We start from the raw sequence: 22,545 nt of genomic DNA on the forward strand, positions 1-22,545 counted from the left end.
AATTAATACAATTAAAGAAATAGACCATCCCACCAGGCAGAAACCAGTATATGCAGTTCTGAACTTGCCAGGAGGTGGTGCAACAGGACTGGTGAAAATATTAAGACCCTGGTGAGAAGTGGGCAATCAATTCTCAGCAAGAGAAGAAAAAAGAGAAAGAGAGAAATAGCACAGAACGAAACAAAAGAAGAAAAGTGTAATTCAGAAAGCATCGTCAATGGATAAAAGAAACATTGAAGAGGAAGGGAGAGCCTTGATGTCTTTTGCAGGGTCCTCTACTCAATGTTACATTAAGTCCCCAGACCTCCTTGTTGGATATATGTAAGACATAGCAGCTGTACATGTCAGGCAGGTGATGCTGGTAGGCTGATGTGGGCTTCTCTTCCATTTCCTGGAGCCTGGAATTATTAAAGTGAAGCAGTCCTCCTCAGTCCATTTGCAGGACATGAGAGGAGGGGACACTCCATTGGTTTCACTGCTGCCCTCATCAACAATATCAGGGGGGACAAGTTAGAACCAAGGCTCAAACATTTTCTAATTTTGCTTGAGGAAACTTGATGCTGTGTCCCTATCCACCAGCTGGAAGTCTCTGCTGGGATGCCATTTGCGGATAAAGAAAGAAGCCTTCAGGGGATTTACAAGTCAACCGTCCACCATCAGCACCAGCATCACCCAGGGGACAAGAGGATGTGCAGTGAGTGCTATACCAACCAGACCTTCGTCTATGATGATGGCAGCACCCAGAAATACACTTCCAGGTAAATTGTCTCCCTTTTTGCCCTTCGCATGGGAAGTGGTGAATAGTTGGGTTTTCCCATTCATTTTTACAAGCTTACCAAACAAACCAAAAAGATAAGCTTTTGAAATGTGTTTATTTCCAGTTAGATGTGACAAAAGACAAACATACCTGTTTGGAAAGCCTATTTTTAAATGTGGGGGTTGCCTTTAAATGGTGTTGCTTTAATTCCAAATTTAATTCCAGATGGGGGTCTTGTCTGAAGGCAAAATGATACCAGTAAAAAGTTGGAGTTGATTCATCATGTGGATTAAAGATACATCTAGAAATGTCATTTAGGTTAAACAGACAACTGTCACAGAGAAATATTGAATCTTGCAATTGTTGACCTCTTCTGAAAAAGCTAGTTGAATGGCTTGTCTTGTTGACCCCTTCACTTTATTATTTTGGGTCATTGACTCGGCAGGTATGCAAGATCAGGACTTAGGACTTTCCTGGTCTGAAAACGTGTTCCAAGCTAGTAAGTTAGGAAAAAAGGAAAAGCTAAATCTAGTGAGTTGGAATAACAGGCAGTCAGCTAGATTATTCAGGAAGCTGACCTGACCTTGGTCATTGACCTGAAAGGCCATTGATCTGACATTAGCAGCCTCAGTATGTTTCTCATGACAGGTTTACTTGGAATCTCAGGACTATCTTTAAAGCTGGTCAATCTGTAAGTAAAACAGATTTCTATTGTAAAATTGTATTGTCTCTTATCTCAGATGCGGGGATTTGTGCACAGAAACACTGAAAGTGTTCCCTGTCCTTACAGATTGTATACTTAGTTTCTTTTGCAGTTGGAACCTCCATGTGTTATGCAGGTAATTAGGTTGTATAAAATTTCAGGTTCATCAGGTCCAGCCAATAACATCTTTGTCAGTTTTGGTCCAAAGGAGACAAAACATTTGTCATCTAAGTAACTGTGGACCCCATTACCTCACAAGGAAAAAACATAATTCTAAACTGTACAGTTCAATTACCTGGATCAAATTATTCCTTCATTATTCTTCAATAATTGTATTCATTGATATCAATCATTGTAAGCAAATATTCCAGCCATTTATCATCCATTAACACATTTCCATTAGTACTTCCTGCTCTTGTTGTGAAGAACCTCTTCCTTTATATGTAATGGATGTTCCCTACTTTCTCACACAATAGTACAAATTATTAAATGTGATATTTGTAAAAAAAGGTCTAATATGTTCTCCAACCGCTTCCCACACAACAAGAACTGTGCATTCAGCTTGAAAAATAAAAGTTATATTCAATGTGTTACTTTATTGTAACTACACAATGTATATGTTTTAAGTCTTTATTATAGTAAATCGTATTAGACAATGAGCTCTCCGTAGAGGAAAAAGCATGATTAACACACTAGGGAGCTGTATTATCACTGGGTTCCCCCACAAAATCAAGTATGCAACTTTAGTGCTACATATGGCAAAACTGAAGACATATACTGTATATATTAAATAACATTAAAGCCACCATGAATGAGACACTGTAAAAAATAGGTTTTTGACAAATTGGTTTATTAATGGGGTGCAGATAGTTGACTCCTCAGAGTTAGCCAGGAATTTAGATTCATTCAAGAGCAATTCGCCTAGATGGAGTTCCCATTCCCAGTGCTAAGAACAAGGGACGATCCTACAGCTCCCCTGTGTGTCCCTAATATAGGAAAAGACTCTCTCTGCTCCTACATGACATCACTGATTGTCAATCACCAAACACCAAGGCTGTCATGTTGAAGGAAGAAGAGTAAGTCACATGCTCTACCATATCCAGAAGTAAGGGTTTGTAACTTCACTATTCCGAGAGAAAGGAGCAGCAGAGGAGCAGTGGTTATAAGTAATTTGGAGGGCCATCAATAAAGCTCAACTTCAGCTAAAAAAATGGAGCTCATCATTATAAGGTGCCACTCTCTGAAGCATATAGGATATGCCTTTGCTGCAGTAAGAAGAGGGGGGGGGGGTGATGTCACCAGACAGTACAAACCTGGTAAAAGGTATGTATAAAGTTTTTTTCTTTTCACTTAAATGGGTATAGGGGTGCTGCAATGGGAAGCAGGGAGGGGGCACAAATTTACCTTCTAAAATAAATGTGGCAATGTAAAACAATGTAACAATTAAACTACCCCCCTAACACCAAACGCTAATGCTGTATATACATGCATTATCCAAATAGTTCACAAAGATTGTTCAAAGATTCTGAGCACATTTAGTAATTATTGGTCACTTCCCACTACCATTTTAATTGATTTGGACCAGTCCTGTCAGATTCAATGAAAGATTAAAGCAGTTGGATGGGTTGAAAAATCGGCATTGTATAGCATATGGAGCAATTAGACACAGGTGTTAACTTCAGATTTTGTTTTCTTTTTCTTATAACCTTTTGACATTGAAAGTGCTGTGTTTGATGCAGGTGAATTGGCATTGAAAAAATACTAGAGGTCTGACCAGTTAATATGATTGGATCAGTTGATTGATTTTATACTGATGTGTCAATCATTAGGTAACCTCTGCTGTGGTATACGTACCTTATTCTTAGACAGGAGTAGTAGTGCCCAAAGATAACAGCTCCAAGACAAAATCTAAAACTGCTGATTTCCTAAAGCTAAAAATCAATAATCTACAGCAGATTGGTCTACAACTGTAAAATCTGTTTTCCAAATTTTGGACCTGCAAGCTGTTCTTTACTGAAATAAAATCATGTTTTTTTTAGAGTAAACTAATTTGGAAATTTAGACAACCCACCCAGTTATTGGGAATGATGGCTCTTCTGACACCATGGTGTCACATTGGAGGTGTGTCCGTGTTGCATCCAAAAAGCAGATACTGATGTATGGCATGTGCCATAACAGCCATCTACATCAGTCCAAATTATCATGTCTGTGGACTGGCATCTTAGTAAAATCAAATGTTCAATGGGCACAATGTTCCTTGTAAGGTAAAAACTGTACTTGTAAAAAAAATATACTACCATCTTATATTTGCTGTACATTTGTTGTCCAGCAACGCTATGAAATATGTCAGATAAATATTAATGTATTGCTAGTTACATATAGTGCTGTTACATGTCCCTTGCTGAACTTCTGTTGGTGAGTCCTCAGTGCTGTTACATGTCCCTTGCTGAACTTCTGGCACTGAGTCCTATTACATGTCTCTTTCTGTGCTTCTGTTGGTGAGTCTTGTTACATGTCCCTAAAAATAGATATTGGTAATTGGTGTCAGCATGTACTTGAGGAAAAGTATCAGTACTCGTACTCGGTCTTAAAAAAGTGGTATTGGTGCATCCCTAGACATGAGATATACCTGTATATATAGCATCCTCTTAATTAGGTTGCTAGGGTGTTAGGTACATTTAGTTCTTTTTGGCTCCTCTGTAAACATTGGAGCAGTTGTTGATTTCTTTCGACTGTTCTGGATTTCACAGGCTGCGGGGTTGATTGCTCTCACCTGCCTTCTAGAAAATTCTGGAACATAGGAATGGAGGAAGGCAAATGGGCAGCATGAATATTTATTGTGCTGCAATGAATCCCTGGGAAGGTGTGCCCAGAAGGTGGCTTGGGAACACATAAACAGTGTGAGGTTTAGAACAGCAGTGTCTTCCTGTTTAAGGGATTCCACCTGTTCAGGTTGGGGGTGGCTACCCCTACCTAAAACCATTCTAAGGTTTCAAGTTGCTGTTAATTGAGGTCCTGGTTGGATAGAGCTGGGGGGGCCGACATCTGGTACTTCTGTCTCTGACACCCTGAGATTTCTCCTGCTGGGCATTGTAGTTCATTAAGAGGTACAGTCAGGTCCATAAATATTAGGACATCGACACAATTCTAACATTTTTGGCTCTATACACCACCACAATGGATTTGAAATGAAACGAACAAGATGTGCTTTAACTGCAGACTGTCAGCTTTAATTTGAGGGTATTTACATCCAAATCAGGTGAACCGTGTAGGAATTACAATAGTTTGCATATGTGCCTCCCACTTGTTAAGGGACCAAAAATAATGGGACAATTGGCTTCTCAGCTGTTCCATGGCCAGGTGTGTGTTATTCCCTTATTATCCCAATTACAATGAGCAGATAAAAGGTCCAGAGTTCATTCCAAGTGTGCTATTTGCATTTGGAATCTGTTGCTGTCAACTCTCAAGATGAGATCCAAAGAGCTGTCACTATCAGTGAAGCAAGCCATCATTAGGCTGAAAAAACAAAACAAACCCATCAGAGAGATAGCAAAAACATTAGGCGTGGCCAAAACAACTGTTTGCAACATTCTTAAAAAGAAGGAACGCACCGGTGAGCTCAGCAACACCAAAAGACCCGGAAGACCACAGAAAACAACTGTGGTGGATGACCGAAGAATTCTTTCCCTGGTGAAGAAAACACCTTTCACAACAGTTGGCCAGATCAAGAACACTCTCCAGGAGGTAGGTGTATGTGTGTCAAAGTCAACAATCAAGAGAAGACTTCACCAGAGTGAATACAGAGGGTTCACCACAAGATGTAAACCATTGGTGAGCCTCAAAAACAGGAAGGCCAGATTAGAGTTTGCCAAACTACTGCAAAGGATTTGCAACCAAGTATTAAAAAGTGAAAGTTTGATTTATGATTATTATTCTGTCCCATTACTTTTGGTCCCTTAACAAGTGGGAGGCACATATGGAAACTGTTGTAATTCCTACACCGTTCACCTGATTTGGATGTAAATACCCTCAAATTAACGCTGACAGTCTGCAGTTAAAGCACATCTTGTTCGTTTCATTTCAAATCCATTGTGGTGGGGTATAGAGCCAAAAATGTTAGAATTGTGTTCATGTCCCAATATTTATGGACCTGACTGTACATACCAACCATTCCCCTTTAGTTTCCTGGAAAGACTTTACGCTAAGCTTGGGCTAAGTAGTTCCTCTCTTAAGAGGTGCATATATCTAAAATGTAAAGGAGATGGGCAGAAAATTCTTGGCCACACAGCAGCTACATCCAATCAGATAGAGAGAAATATTTCAGTGTATGACCAGCTTTGGGCAATTCAAACAATTAGTAATAAACAGAATAGAGAAAGTGCAGATGATTGTAGGTAATAATGTACTAGATGTCCCAGCATGCCCCTAATAGGGCCTCCTGCGACTTACAGGAAGGCCCAAGGTTCCTAGATTGGGTATAAAATGACCCTTTATAGCAACAAACTCCTGTGCTCCTTCAGTCTGACAATTTAGACTCTCAGCAGCTGTTGAATCAGCATTCATTTTGTTGTAGGTCATGTGGCCACTGCCAAGTGCATCAAACAACATTCTCATTGCCCCCTACAGGGTCACATAATGCAGACTAAGGGGGCCTAGTAGAACGCAGTTTTCGACGTGCGCTTGAGGGGATCACGAAATACGCAGAAAACAAAAACAGTGAATCATAAGCAAAAAGTAGCTGCTGTACTCCTGGAGGGATGGGAATCAGTGCATTGATAAAAATCATATCATCAGCACAAAAAAATTATCTCTCTAGAGACACTTTGCCAGGTCCTCAAAGAGGATTGAAAATAATGAGATAGCAGCTGAGAGGGGGGGACAGGGGTGTAGGGATGTCGGCAAGGCCAGCTGGCGCTAAACACTGCACTGACAGAAGAGGTTTTCAAGAACCTCAATCTGTAATTGTTAATTCGATTTATAAAAGTCTGAGAAAATCCACCTGAATCCTCCAATTTACTTAGGAAAAATGAGCCCATTTTACTTACAGTTAAAGGAGTACTACATTGACACTCATTACATTAACCACTTGTCTCCTAAGGTACAGTTATAAATGCCATGGTAGACAAGTAGTTAAAGAATAACTCCACTTTTATTGAGAAAAAAACATTCCCCTCTTTGTGTTCTATGTACATTGCAGGGCTTTTAAAACATTTTGTTGCAGATTCCTACCTTTTGTCTGTCTCCATGTGCAAAGTGAATATGAAGGGGAGTGACTTTATAATTATCAATCCACTGCTGTATCTGCAGGGTCTGCATCCCTTTATGTAATTTACCTCTAGTAGCATCACAACAAAAATGAATTTTTTGTTGCAGAGGATACCCAAAATCTGACTTGTATCTTTTCCTGACTTCTGGGAAAATCAGTAAACTGATCACAAAAGCAGGAAATTACATTTCGGGGGGGGGGCATTCCATACACCATCTGTGTACAGAAGGCCTGCAGGTTGCCATATTGCATTGCATTTTACAGAAAATACTAGAGGGCACTTGCACTAGAGGACAGCGGAGACATAATGAGGAGCTAATAGACCCCACCATGTCTCCATAAAAAGTACCTGCCACCACCCACACACACTCAATGCCAAGAGCACAACACAGGGCGAGTATGTGTATGTGAGCATCAATTGTGCCACACATGTGAAATCTTGAACATCAGAGTGGGAACAATAATTCTAGGGCCATAGTTGATAGTTAACTCTAAACTGATGACCTGTAAAAGTTTTAAAGTGTCGCCTGTAGAGAATTTGGGTGTACCGCCATTTTCTGAAATTCCACAGGTGTGCACAATTTTAGGACTTGACATATTTGGTAACTATTTACTCAATGCAACCCCATGGTTTAAAGTTTACCAAAAATTGGGTATAATATTGTGTTTACTCTAAAATTAATTTTAGTGTATTGTTTCCTGAAAAAACTGCATGAGTATTGTGCGAAATAAAAATAATGCAACTACCACCATTTTCTACAGGGTCTCTGCTTTCAAAAAATATATACTTTTGGAAGGAGCATTTATAGTCATTTCTAGCGGAAAATTCTGATTTTAACATGTGTGCAAAAAATGAAAACATTTCTGGTAGACAAGTGGTTAAAGAGGAACTACAGTCATTCCTCTGGATTTTTTTAGCCTCACTGACACAAAACATTGTATTAGTATTGAAACTGAAATATTTTTTCTTACTTTGAAAGTGTGCTGGTTTTTTGGCTCTTCATACAGCCAGCAGAGTGGATGATACATCAACTTCCTGGAAATTGCAAAAGTAAAGAACGCATCCTTGGGCACCCTTAAAGCAGAGTTCCACTCAAAAGTGGAAGCTCCACATATCTGCCTCCTCCCCCCACTGCCATATTTGGCACCTTTTTTTTTGGGGGGGGGGGGTTCCTGGTTTTGACAGGTACCCGCTCCCACTTTCGGCTCAGTTCGCTGCAAGGAAGTGATTCGGATGTTCGGCCCCCTCCTTGCTCCCGCAGTCTCCTGGGAACTTTCATAGGTCCCAAGAGACTGCTAGACCAATTAGGAGGCGCAGCACGATTCGCGCATGCGCAGTTGGCACCAAGTAGAGATGCCAGTGCTGTGGAGGACAGAAGGAGAGAAGGGACTGCGCGGGCGAGTACATCGCTGGACCCCGGGACAGGTAAGTGTGTGTTTATTAACATTCAGCAGGTACAGTTTTTGTAGCTGCTGACTTTTAATAAACACAGAAACGTCTGGAGCTCCACTTTAAGACATGCTCTAGGAAGGGAGTTGGACACTGCATGGTGTAGAGGAGCCATTTGTATTTTTGCCTAGGTCTCCCCTTGGTTTGCCCCGCTGCTAGGCACAAAGTATTTTCCTCAGCCAGGTACACACACACAAACTTTTGCTCATTTTTCTCAATGACCAGTCTAGGTGATGTTGTTTTTGGAGTTTTATTGTGGAACTGGGGATAGGGATGGGGAATTTAGCAGGATACTCTAAAATTAGAACTATTCACAACTAAGGACATCTAGCTGACCTCTTAACTGAGCACTGATGAAGTCCTTGCTGAAGGAGAAGGGAATGATAGGATTAGACTGATGTCAGCTTCACCTCGTTACCTAATCAGTGTGGGATGTTTATCACACAGTGTAATATTTGTTTTATTGTTCATGAGGGGATGGGCCCTATTTCTGGAGTGTAAAAAAACTTTTTTCTGTTCAATAAAGGAGTTCCACTTTAGCATGTAAGCTAGTCTCGTCTAGTCTTGGGTGCAATGCCCGGCTATAATACCTCGGTCCTGTGTTCCAGTGGCGAGGAAGCTGTTCTCTGACGAAGTCACCTAATTGGGGTGACAGGCGTTCCATCACAAGGGCCATCCCCGAACTGTTCCCACAAAGTTGGGAGCATGAAATTGTCTAAAATGTCTTAGTATGCAGATTCCTTAAGAATTCACTTCACTGGAACTTAAAGGGCCAAGCCCAATCCCTGAACAACAACCCCACACCATAATCCCCCCTCCACCAAATGTTACACTTTGTCACGAGGACAGCTATATGGTAAAGTCGTGGGTGCAGTGGAGAGGATCTTTCTATGGGTGTAGAGGTGTACTGGAGCCAATCAACGGCGTCTGTACCCGGAAGAAGCCGCACTATCAGCGTGGAACGCACCAACGGAAGTGATGTCATCGGAAGTATGACAGGGTCAGATGAAGGAGATGCCAGGAACACAGAAAACAGGCTATGCACTCGGAGCATCTAGCTCTTTCTACAGACCTAATGTGGCTAAAAGTGGAGACTACTTAAATAGGAACTGTCTTCATTGTGGGACAGCAAGGCGCAGCAGGATGTAAAGGAACAGTACAATGTCGAATTGAAAGCAATTTGTATAAAAAAGGTTATGCATAAAAAGAAAATACTTAATAAAATATCATAAACAATACATGCTCGGATTATTATCAAATAAATATTAACAGTAATTAAGTTATATTCCATAGTATACTAAAATGGATTAAAATAAAATAAAGGAATCAGATTTATAACAAAAAATAATTAATACCGGATTACGCAGAGACATGTATACGGGAGATTTATGTTTAGCTGAAAGGTAGCTAAAATGGCACAAGGTCCTATCACTGTATTGGTACGCAACTGCGTGTGTTTCTGTAACTGCGCAGTGTCATGCTTGAAAGTGAAAACAAAGGATGGGGAGGGGAAAGAACAAGAAGATATATATTGTGTATCAATAAAGTACAGGGATTAAAGTACTGTGTGTATTTCAATTTCTCCATTAAGGCCTCCCGGGACTAGGGTGCCCAGCGTATAAATCCAGTATGTTTCACACTGACAGAGACACTTAAAACGCTCTGCCATGGAGGATAATTTTGGGATATGTTCTACAACCCATACTGAGAGCCCTGTGGTGGATTTTTGATGATGTTCTAGAAAATGTCTAGGGACACTGTGTTTGATCCAGCTTCTATGAGACGTCTGTGCTCGCCAAAGCGTTTTCATAAGGTTCTTCCTACATAAAATAATCCGCATGGGCAGGTCAAACAGTTAATGACGTATTCTGTGGAACAGTTGTAAAACCCTTTAATAGGATAGTTTTCCCTTTTATGATATAGGTTTTTTGGCCATGCTGAATAAAAGAACATGTAAGGCATAATGCCTTTTTGCACTGGTACATACCAATCAGGGGGATTGTCATTTTAGGTTTGGTTTCTGGGATTTGCACATCCGGCTAGTAGCAATTTTGCTTTTTATATTTCTGGCCTTTCGATACAAGACTTTTGGATGTTCTGGAATGAATGTGTGTAAGAATGGATCTTGCAACAAAATAGACCAATGCTTACGCAAGATGTTTTCCATTTTCTTATACAGAATGTGGAACTGGGTAGTGAAACGAATAGGTTCTATTTTGTTGCCTAGCCCTACTGTATCGGACTTATGGGCTGGTTTATTGTGATAATATTGAAATGTGTCTTGAATGAGAGGAGCTTGATACCCTTTGTCCAAGAAATGTTTAGCTAGAATGTCACCCTGTGCGATGTAGTCCACTTCCCTAGTACAGTAGTTCCTGAGTCGACAATATTGGCTTTTTGGGATGTTCCTAACTTACCTAGGGTGGTGGCAACTCCGATAACGAATATATGAATTGCCAGCTTTGGGCTTGACATAATTTTTGGAGAAAATCTTGCCATCATCATGGCAAAGATGTAGATCTAAAAAGGCTAGAGTATGGGGATCTTGCACATAGGTAAAGGATAATCCTAGGTGGTGGGAGGGACCATCCCATATGATGACTATGTCATCTATATATCTCCCATAGTAGTCAATGTGGGACGCAAAGGGGTTATTATTAGTAATATACTGTAATTTGCAAAAGACCACCATGAGGTTTGCATAGCTTGGGACACAATTAGCCCCCATAGCTGTGCCGTTAATTGCACCTCCCTCAGAGGTGGTCAGTAACAGTGGTTTTTTAAGCCTCTTCCCCCCAGTGGCAGTTTTTTTTTAGCTCCCCCCTTCCCAGTTGTGGTTCGTGGTAGTGTATTTTCTTTTAACCCCCCCCCCCCCCCCACTGCAGCTAAATTTAACTTTACCTCTTCACTTGCTCCCACGCAGCTATGTACCCCCCCCCCCCCCCCATGTACCAGAACTATATGTGTAGTGCCAGTCAGAAGTCACTGTGCCTGGCAGTACTTTCTGTTTCCATGCTGCAGAGAGTATTTCAGCACCCAACATCCTGCTGCAGCTCTGCAAAGACAACAGGTGCCTAATAGGTAGTGGACCTAGCCCAGGACACAGAGGGCTGCACATAGAAAGTTAGTGGACCCTGTTTGAGTACCAGGGGTTTAGAGAAATTTCCTATCACTCCCTTTTGTGTCTTTGTTTCAGGATGTGATGGAAAATCTTAGTATAGGGGACACAGATAGAAAAAAAAAAACGATGGGGGTTTTTAATCCTTTTCTACGTGACCCAAAACAACAAAAAGGTTTTGGTTTTGGATAGATTTTAGGCTGTCAGCTCTTATAATTACTGAATTTCCTTTTCTAAATCCGATACTCACAGACAGAAGTCTGGAACTATGCGTGCCTGGCATGTTCTCTTTTTGGCAACTTTTTTTAATTCAGATCTTTCATCTGTGCCATCTCAATGAGTAAAGGTTTTTCATAAAAGTTGATCTAAAGCCAAGAGGTTTTTTAGTTATGAGTGGAGTTAGGAAGATGTGAAAACTGTATCTGGGTTCTATTGTTTGTGGTCCTGCTGGGGAGATTCGCCCACTCTATTAGTCCAAAATCCATAACTTTAAAGTAATCACTGAAACAAGTAATGAGATGAAATGTAGTCACAATAGTGTATCTGAACACTTTGCGAGATATCATCAGAAGGATCCCTCCATGTTGAAATTTTGGGGGGTCGATTTGATTCCCCCCAAATGGAGGGGATCGAATAGAGTAAGTGATCTCTTGCAAAGGGAGACAAAATGGATTTTCTTGCTGAAATCTCTGACACCTGCTGGTTTGAATGTGGAACTGGACATTAACTGCTTCATTAGCAACTTTTGATTGTTTGGCTGTGTGGAGCTGTTCATGCCCATTTATCAAGACCATATACTCTCCTAATTCCATTTTTATTCTATTTTTATTTTATATTATTTTAATTTTATTCCTTTTTATTTTATAAAATTCATGTTTTGATATGTTATCATTAATTTAGTTTTTGAGTAAAAGATTTGTAATATATTTTTTATGCATGTATGTGTCCATATAAATGTACAAATGTTTTATATAAGGGTTTATATATTGTTATTTATGCCCCGGTGGTGAGAGCACTGATTAGGCTTGCTTTGTACTAAGAGCTTATTCAAGCTAACATCTTTGGGCTTTTTATTCATTTACATCTTGTAAGTGGCACTCTATTGTGGCAATAAAGAATCGTTTAGTTGGTACTGCACTATTTGGGGCTTTCTCGTTTTTTTTTCTTACATGGTCATTTGAGTATGGAGGATTAGGAGGAGGAATTTGTATATTGGAGTTCAGGAGTACTGGATTCTTGTTTATCACGAAATAAGGAGAATAGAAAATCACAGTGGTCTGATTCGTCTCTTGAAAATCGTGCCAACCATGAGAGTGGGAGTGAGTGAGTGCACACCTTACATATATTTACGTATTCACTCATTCTGCACAAGTTTTTCTCATGTGGTGATCATCTTGTGGACTGATTTATTTGAACTTTTCTTTTGGAATATAATTATAATTATTATTGTAATTTCATTAATCATTTTCTTTGTGTTGAATACCTTTATTTACTTTATATATTTTTATAGAGTTTTTGCACAGAAGATTGATTTATGCGCCACCTAAATATTTGCTAAAGTGTTTTTTTCTTGATGATTTGTTTATTTTTTAAAATGGCAGCATAGTTTATGTGGTGACACACAGACATTACTTATACTGATAAGTATCACTCATTTATATATTCAGCGCAGTTGTTGGTTATACACCTTCATCACTTTTATATTTTGCATTTAGTTCTTTTGAAATACCCACTCGGCTGAAAACGAGGAATAGCTCCTTGTCTATCATCTTGCCAGAGGTATTTCTGAGCGGAAACTGAATAGTGGGTGTCATAGTTTAGTATGATCAACATGTACTGATGCCCCTTAGCGGACTTTACCAGCGGACCTACCAAATCTATTGTGATCCTCTCAAAAGGGTCCTTAATGATGGGAAGAGATATGAGTGGATTACGGAAATGGGGCATTGGGACCGAATTCTGACACACAGGGCAGGAGTAACAGTAATTTTCTATCTCCTTATTGACCCCAGGCCAATAGAACCTCTGCAATACTCTATCTCAGGTTTTCTCTGTGCCCGAATGACCTCCAAGGATGTGTCCATGGGCCAACTCCAACACAAACTTCCTGTAAGGTTTGGGCACTACCAGTTGCTCAGTGGTTTCTTTCGCTCCTTGAGTGACTTGATATAGTAGGTCCCTTTCCACAAGGTACGGATAAGCACAAGTCTTATCTGGGTTCACTAGTTGGCCATCTATTTTTACCACATTTTCCCGTGCTTTTATCAGTGTGGGGTCTTTTAACTGTTCAGTGGAAAAATTTTCCCTGTGAACCTCTAAGTCAGAAAACTCAACAGCCGGCATGTTTTCGTCTGAAGATGTAGGCTCTTCCCTAGTTCCTTGAGTCTCCCCTGCTAATACTGACAAGGGGAACTCAGGAGAGTCCTCACCACACACAGAGGATTCTTGGGAATCACCTTCCTGGTCTGAAGGGGAGACAGTGGGGGGGTCAGGACAATCCCAGAGTTCCTAGAATTTTGGAAAATCCCTCCCCACAATGGCATCATGTGGTAAGTGAGGCACCAACCCTACCTGATGAGACAGGTTACCTTTGGGAGTCCCAAAAGACACGGTTGCCACTGGATACTCTCTGGTGTCCCAATGCACACAAAGAACAGCCACCGTTTTATGCCCAGAGACCTCTGCAGTGACTAATTCCTCTTTCACCAATGTTACCAGGCTACCTGAATCCAGCAACATTACATTGATATACATTTTACATAAATGTTTCTCAGTTCCCCGGCTAGCAGTGCATGCGACTGTCACAAACAATGACTGACGTCTGTCCCTTAGAAAGTCACATTGCATTGGCTCATCCAGAACTGGGCAATTGGCTGCAATATGTCCCTTTTGCTGGCAGTGGTAGCAAATAACCTTTTTCGCCACCTTTTGCGGCCTTGACCTTCCTAGCTGCTCTCGCCAGACATTGGGTAGGACTCCCATCCGCACACTCTCTCCACCCTCACCCCTTGGTATCATCTTACCCGCCACTGAGGATGGTCTGGTCTTAGGGTGGAAAGTCCATGAGTCTCTGGAAGAGGAGGTCAGGTTCTCTCTAGCCAAGTGCCACTCAAATAGATCCACAAGCTTGGCCGCTGTCTCTGAGTTTTCATGGCTGACCCACCTTTGAATGGCATTATGAAGAGATCTCAGGAACAGATCCATAACCACACGTTCCACAACTTTTGGTGCAGTCAAAGTCTCTGGCTGCAGCCATTTCCTGCTCAGGTGAATGAGATCATACATCTGCGACCTGGGGGGTTTCCCAAGTCGAAAATTCCAATTATGCACACACTGAGCTTGGACAGCGAGAGTAACACCCAACCGTGCCAATATTTCTGCTTTCAGCACATCGTAGTCTTTTGCTTGGTCAGGCTCCAGGTCATAATAAGCTTTCTGCGACTAACCAGCTAATAATGGGGCCATCAGTCCAGCCCACTGCTCCTTAGGCCACTTTTCCCTTTTAGCAGTTCGTTCAAATGTGGTTAAAAACAACTCAGGATCATCCTCTCCAGTCATTTTTGGCAATAAACGGCCCACACAAAATGATGGTGTATTACCGGAATCACTCCCAGCCTCAGTCTGCTGCCTCTGCTGGAGCTGCTTCATGATGGCCTCAATTTGTTGCTGGTATCTCTGTTCCTGCTGTGCCAACAATTCCCTATGGCTGGCCTCCGCTTGTTCCAGGGCTTGCTGCTAGGCTGCAATGCTCTGTTGGAGACCTGCATTAGTCTGTTGTTGAGTGGCATTTGCCAGAGCCAGCTGTCTTATTATCTTCTACATGCTGGCATATATTTACCACAAACTACCCGCATCCTCCACCATGTGTAACGGGGTTAGCTCGGCAGCGGGTATGTGTGACCCCCTGCATGAGTTCACAACACAAAAATAGGCACAGCAAAACAGCAGCTTGGGTGAGAAAACAAAGGTGCAGTTTATTTACACTATTTACAGGAGGAAAAACATCAAAACAAAAAGAAACATGAAAATAAATCCTTGCCAACTTGGCCACTTACTATACATGCAGCTTCCCTCGCTATCAACTAGGTTCAGCCTTGTGCTGCACCCAGTCCCTATCTCCCTGTTATTTAGAGGTTGACCACACAGGTGTTTGTCTCACCGCACAGACAGATATGAAGCTCCCCAGTCTGCACAGTCACAGAACTGGTTCCAAGATGGAGCAACTCCCTATGCAGGCTGGGAAGTTTTATAGAGGTCCTAATGAGCCCACGTACTTCAGCTGGGCTCATTACCTCACTGCTGAAGGGCTCAGCACTTCCCCCTAGTGGAACAAATCCACATAGAGCCTGAATCTAGGACAAATGTACCTGCCATTCTGGACTCAACCAGGTGATTTTACCAGCCTACTGTCACAATATATATATATACAGTTAGGTCCATATATATTTGGACACAGGCACAATTTTAGTTTTTTTGTTATAATGTAAGGTAGTGAGTGTACATCTTGTATAACAGTGTAAATTTGCTGTCCCCTCAAAATAACTCAATACACAGCCATTAATGTCTAAACCGCTGGCAACAAAAGTGTGTACCCCCCTAAGTGAAAATGTCCAAATTGGGCCCGATTAGCCATTTTCCCTCCCCTGTGTCATGTAACTTGTTAGTGTTACAAGGTCTCAGGTGTGAATGGGGAGCAGGTGTGTTAAATTTGGTGTTATCACTCTCACTCTTTCATACTGGAAGTTCAACATGGCACCTCATGGCAAAGAACTCTCTGAGGATCTGAAAAAAAGAATTGTTGCTCTACATAAAGATGGCCTAGGCTATAAGAAGATTGCCAAGACCCTGAAACTGAGATGCAGCATGGTGGCCAAGACCATACAGCGGTTTAAGAGGACAGGTTCCACTCAGAAAAGGCCTCGCCATGGTCGACCAAAGAAGATGAGTGCACGTGCTCAGCGTCATATCCAGAGGTTGTCTTTGGGAAATAGACATTTGAGTGCTGCCAGCATTGCTGCAGAGGTTGAAGGGGTGGGGAGTCAGCCTGTCAGTACGCAGACCATACTCCGCACACTGCATCAAATTGGTCTGCATGGCTGTTGTTCCAGAAGGAAGCCTCTTCTAAAGATGATGCACAAGAAAGCCCGCAAACAGTTTGCTGAAGACAAGCAGACTAAGGACATGGATTACTGGAACCATGTCCTGTGGTCTGATGAGACCAAGATAAACGTATTTGGTTCAGATGGTGTCAAGCGTGTGTGGCGGCAACCAGGTGAGGAGTACAAAGACAAGTGTGTCTTGCCTACAGTCAAGCATGGTGGTGGGAGTGTCATGGTCTGGGGCTGCTTGAGTGCTGCCGGAACTGGGGAGCTACAGTTCATTGAGGGAACCGTGAATGCCAACATGTATTGTGACATACTGAAGCAGAGCATGAACCCCTGCCTTCGGAGACTGGGCCGCAGGGCAGTATTCCAACATGATAACGACCCCAAGCACACCTCCAAGACGACCACTGCCTTGCTTAAGAAGCTGAGGGTAAAGGTGATGGACTGGCCAAGCATGTCTCCAGACCTAAACCCTATTGAGCATCTGTGGGGCATCCTCAAATGGAAGGTGGAGGAGCGCAAGGTCTCTAACATCCACCAGCTCAGTGATGTCGTCATGGAGGAGTGGAAGAGGACTCCAGTGGCAACCTGTGAAGCTCTGGTGAACTCCATGCCCAAGAGGGTTAAGGCAGTGCTGGAAAATAAAGGTGGCCACACAAAATATTAACACTTTGGGCCCAATTTGGACATTTTCACTTAGGGGTGTACTCACTTTTGTTGCCAGTGGCTTAGACATTAATAGCTGTGTGTTGAGTTATATTGAGCGGACAGCAAATTTACACTGTTATACAAGCTGTACACTCACTACTTTAGATTGTAGCAAAGTGTCATTTCTTCAGTGTTGTCACATGAAAAGATATAATAAAATATTTACAAAAATGTGAGGGGTGTACTCACTTCCGTGAGATACTGTATATATATATATATATATATATATATATATATATATATATATGATTTTGCGTTTCCGGGTAGGAGGTGTGTGCGCATGCTGACCTACCCACGCGGTCATTGGCTCCCATAGGTGTCAATCACCAGGTCCCAGCCTGCGATTCATGGCTGGGACTCAGTGATTGACGAAGCAGCTGACAGGAGAGAGATCTTTGAGTGTAAACAAAATAGATTTCTCTCCTGTAAATGAAGACATGCTGGTTTTTATCTCTCTGCAAACAGTAAGGTAAAAACCAGCATGTCCCCTAGTAAAACACAACACAGTACACAGTCTAATCACTCCCTAACAAACAGTTAACCCTTTTGATTGAGCCAGATGTTAACCCCTTCCTGCCCAGTGTCATTAGTACAGTGTTAGTGTTTTTGTATCAGCACTGGAGATGTCTGTGGCAGTTAGTTGGCACTCAGTGTTAGTTAGAGTCAGAATGCCTGCCGTATTATCGCAGTCCCATTAAAAGTCACTGATCACCTCCATTACTAGTATAAAAAAAAATTCCAGTATATATACTGCCATTTGTAGATGCTATAACTTTCATGTAAACCAATTACTATACACTTATCGGGATTTTTTTTTTGTTTACAAAAGACATTTAGCAGAGTACATTTTGTCCTAAATTTATGAAGAAATGTAATTTATGTTTATATTTTTTTATTGAATATGTTTCATAGCAAAAAGTAATACACATATACAGTGGGGCAAAAAAGTATTTAGTCAGCCACCAATTGTGCAAGTTCTCCCACTTAAAAAGATGAGAGAGGCCTGTAATTGGCATCATAGGTAGACCTCAACTATGAGAGACAAAATGAGAAAAAAAATCCAGACAATCACATTGGCTGATTTGGAAAGAATTTATTTGCAAATTATGGTGGAAAATAAGTATTTGGTCAATATCAAAAGTTCATCTCAATACTTTGTTATATATCCTTTGTTGGCAATGACAGAGGTCAGGCGTTTCCTGTAAGTCTTCACAAGGTTGGCACACACTGTTGCTGGTATGTTGGCCCATTCCTCCATGCAGATCTCCTCTAGAGCAGTGATGTTTTGGGGCTGTCGCAGGGCAACACGGACTTTCAACTCCCTCCAAAGGTTTTCTATGGGGTTGAGATCTGGAGACTGGCTAGGCCACTCCAGGACCTTGAAATGCTTCTTACGAAGCCACTCCTTCATTGCCCGGGCGGTATGTTTGGGATCATTGTCATGTTGGAAGACCCAGCCATGTTTCATCTTCAATGCCCTTGCTGATGGAAGGAAGTTTGCACTCAAAATCTCACGATACATGGCCCCATTCATTCTGTCCTGTACATGGATCAGTCGTCCTGGTCCCTTTGCGGAGAAACAGCCCCAAAGCATGATGTTGCCACCTCCATGCTTCACAGTAGGTATGGTGTTCTTTGGATGCAACTCAGCATTCTCTCTCCTCCAAACAGAAGTTGTGTTTCTACCAAACAGTTCTATTTTGGTTTCATCTGACCATATGACATTCTCCCAATCCTCTTCTGGATCATCCAAATGCTCTCTAGCAAACTTCAGATGGGCCCGGACATGTAATGGCTTAAGCAGGGGGACACGTCTGGCACTGCAGGATCTGAGTCCCTGGCGGCGTAGTGTGTTACTGATGGTAGCCTTTGTTATGTTGGTCCCAGCTCTCTGCAGGTCATTCACTAGGTCCCCCCGTGTGGTCCTGGGATTTTTGCTCACTGTTCTTGTGATCATTTTGACCCCACGGGTGAGATCTTGCGTGGAGCCCCAGATCGAGGGAGATTATCAGTGGTCTTGTATGTCTTCCATTTTCTAATTATTGCTCCCACAGTTGATTTGTTCACACCAAGCTGCTTGCCTATTGCAGATTCAGTCTTCCCAGCCTGGTGCAGGTCTACAATTTTGTTTCTGGTGTCCTTTGACAGCTCTTTGGTCTTCACCATAGTGGAGTTTGGAGTGTGACTGTTTGAGGTTGTGGACAGGTGTCTTTTATACTGATAACAAGTTCAAACAGGTGCCATTGATACAGGTAATGAGTGCAGGACAGAGGAGCCTCTTAAAGAAGAAGGTACAGGTCTGTGAGAGCCAGAAATCTTGCTTGTTTGTAGGTGACCAAATACTTATTTTCCACCATAATTTGCAAATAAATTCTTTCCAAATCAGCCAATGTGATTGTCTGGATTTTGTCTCTCATTTTGTCTCTCATAGTTGAGGTCTACCTATGATGCCAATTACAGGCCTCTCTCATCTTTTTAAGTGGGAGAACTTGCACAATTGGTGGCTGACTAAATACCTTTTTGCCCCACTGTATATATATAGATATATATATAAATATATATATATTTTTTAATGTTCAGTCATTTTTCATTTACAGTGCAAAAAATAAAAAACCCAGTGATGATCAAATACCACTAAAAGAAAGCTATATTTGTGTAAAAAAAATGACATAAATTTAATTTGTGTACAGTGTTGCATCACCACGCAATTGTCAGTTAAATTGGAGTAGCACCATATAGCAAAAAATGGCCTGGTCATGAAGGGGGGTAAAACTTCTGGAGTGGAAGTGGATAATAGATAGACCGTCTGTGCCAAAGACCCCTTAGATGCCCAATGCCACTGTTGGCTGGTGACTTGTTTAGGAACATCCGGCTCTGCTCCGAGAAACACAATCCAATTCACTATCCTTGCAGGAGGCAGGAAGATATCCCTGACAGTTGCACATTCTCGCAGCTTGGCAGGTTCTCTTCAGTAAACAGACCTCCCTCGTTGGCTGGTCACCATGCTGTGCTGGATCTTTTAACGCAGATGGACAAACTAGTCCAAGAACAGAGGACTTTTCAATTCCTGAGCACAGCTTCAAGCTTTGATCCTTAACAAAACAGCACGTGACAAGCCCACGTTCCAGATCTTGCAAAAATATTGTCTCTCGCAAGAGTCTCTTGTATATATATTTTTTTAAATTGCAAATTCTTGGAAACCAAAACAGGACTATTATTTACAAAGATATTGTCGTGAAACAACAGAATACAATAGGCAATGCTTTGGAAATTTCCAGGGGATAGTTTTTTGTTTCTTCTTGCTACAACATGCTTTTCCCATGTCACTTAAAGAGAACCTACTGTCTGATATATTTGTTATTGTAAAGTTTATGCTTGCTAGGTAAGGTGTATGTAAAGTGGATGGGCCCGCTCGACAAAATCATTTGATCAACATCTGTTGAAGGAACATGTTACATTTTTTTTCTGGATCAGCAGCTACTGCCAATCTGCTGCAGCAGCTGATTATTTTTATTATTATTATTTCAGGTACTTATATAGCGCCGTCAATTTAGGCAGCGCTTTACATATATATTATACATTCACATCAGTCCCTAACCCTTAAGGGGTGTACAATCTAAGGTCCCTAACTCACATTCATACATACACATACTAGGGCCAATTTAGACAGGATCCAATTCACCTACCAGCATGTCTTTGGAGTATGGGAGGAAACCGGAGTACCCGGAGGAAACCCACGCAGGCACAGGGAGAACATCAATGTATTAGCACCCGCTATTGTCAAAATATGATGAAAATATTGATTTCCTGGCAGGGAATGGGGTTGGGGTTCCTCCATCCACCTTTTTTGTGTATTTGACTTTTTGCCAGAGAATTCTTTCCATCCCTGCCACACACACACATTGGCCACCTCCCCCCACCTGTGGAGGTGAGTAATGTTGTGGTGAGCTGTGCGAGCTGTGTCATAGGGTGGATGTGGCCATATTGAACTAACAGTGGAATGAGGGGGATTATTAGAGTGGCATGTGTAAGGGTGTAACCAGGGGCGGACTGACAACTCATGGGCAATAGGGGATCATGGGGCCCCTGTGTCCTTGCCCAAACTCAAAAAAGCCTATAGGCCTCCCTACTGACCCCGGGCCCTCGGGCAGTGCCCGAGTTTCCACATGGTCAGTCCGCCCCTGGGTGTAACAGTGGCAGGATTCGGAAGTGTGTCACACACAGAATGCAGGGTTCAGGAGTGCGCTACACACAGAGTGCAGGGTTCAGGAGTGCACATCTCACAGGACAGTTTACAACCAAAAATGACCCCCCCTCCATACAGAACTCTCCCCCCAATTCCTCTGCTACAATATCCCAACTGCTGAATTACATACTTTTGACCACTCTAAACATGTTGCCCAGTGAAAACTTTTTACCCTCTAAAAAAAAGGAACATCCATCATTCACCTCTTCAACCCTCGTCCACAGCTCACCTCTTCAACACTCGCCCACAGCTCACCTCTGCAACCTTGCCCACAGCTCACCTCTGCAATACTTGCCCACAGCTCACTTCTGCAACACTCGCCCACAGCTCACCTCTGCAACCTTGCCCACAGCTCACCTCTGCAACACTCGCCCACAGCTCACCTCTGCAACACTCGCCCACAGCTCACCTCTGCAACACTCGCCCACAGCTCACTTCTGCAACACTCGCCCACAGCTCACCTCTGCAACACTCGCCCACAGCTCACCTCTGCAACACTCGCCCACAGCTCACTTCTGCAACACTTGCCCACAGCTCACCTCTGCAACACTCGCCCACTGCTCACCTCTGCAACCCTCGCCCACAGCTCACCTCTGCAACACTCGCCCACAGCTCACCTCTGCAACACTCGCCCACAGCTCACTTCTGCAACACTCGCCCACAGCTCACCTCTGCAACCCTTGCCCACAGCTCACCTCTGCAACACTCGCCCACAGCTCACTTCTGCAACACTCGCCCACAGCTCACCTCTGAAACCCTTGCCCACAGCTCACCTCTGCAATACTCGCCCACAGCTCACCTCTGCAACACTCGCCCACAGCTCACCTCTGCAACACCTGTCACAGCTCACCTCTGCAACACTCGCCCACAGCTCACCTCTGCAACACTCGCCCACAGCTCACCTCTGCAACCATCGCCCACAGCTCACCTCTGCAACCCTTGCCCACAGCTCACCTCTGCAACACTTGCCCACAGCTCACCTCTGCAACCCTTGCCCACAGCTCACCTCTGCAACCCTTGCCCACAGCTCACCTCTGCAACACTCGCCCACAGCTCACCTCTGTAACACTTGCCCACAGCTCACCTCTGCAACACTCACCCACAGCTCACCTCTGTAACCCTCGCCCACAGCTCACCTCTGTAACCTTCACCCACAGCTCACCTCTGTAACCTTCGCCCACAGATTACCATT

General features: G+C 42.6%; 1 protein-coding gene across 1 annotated transcript in view; it reads left to right on the top strand.

The window, feature by feature from the left end:
• The first annotated feature begins 560 nt into the window (after positions 1-560).
• The window catches only part of KCNT1 (potassium sodium-activated channel subfamily T member 1), a 556,984-nt gene continuing 534,999 nt past the window's right edge, over positions 561-22,545 (top strand). The window contains exon 1 of the mRNA XM_089677057.1: positions 561-758. Within this exon, the coding sequence (XP_089533183.1) occupies positions 598-758 (161 nt within the window). The 5' untranslated portion in view covers positions 561-597. The remainder of the gene's footprint in view (positions 759-22,545) is intronic.

This window comes from Staurois parvus, unplaced genomic scaffold (genome assembly GCF_062004578.1).
Source record: "Staurois parvus isolate SC_StPar_1 unplaced genomic scaffold, SC_StPar_1.0 ptg000176l, whole genome shotgun sequence".
Taxonomy (NCBI): Eukaryota; Metazoa; Chordata; class Amphibia; order Anura; family Ranidae; genus Staurois; species Staurois parvus.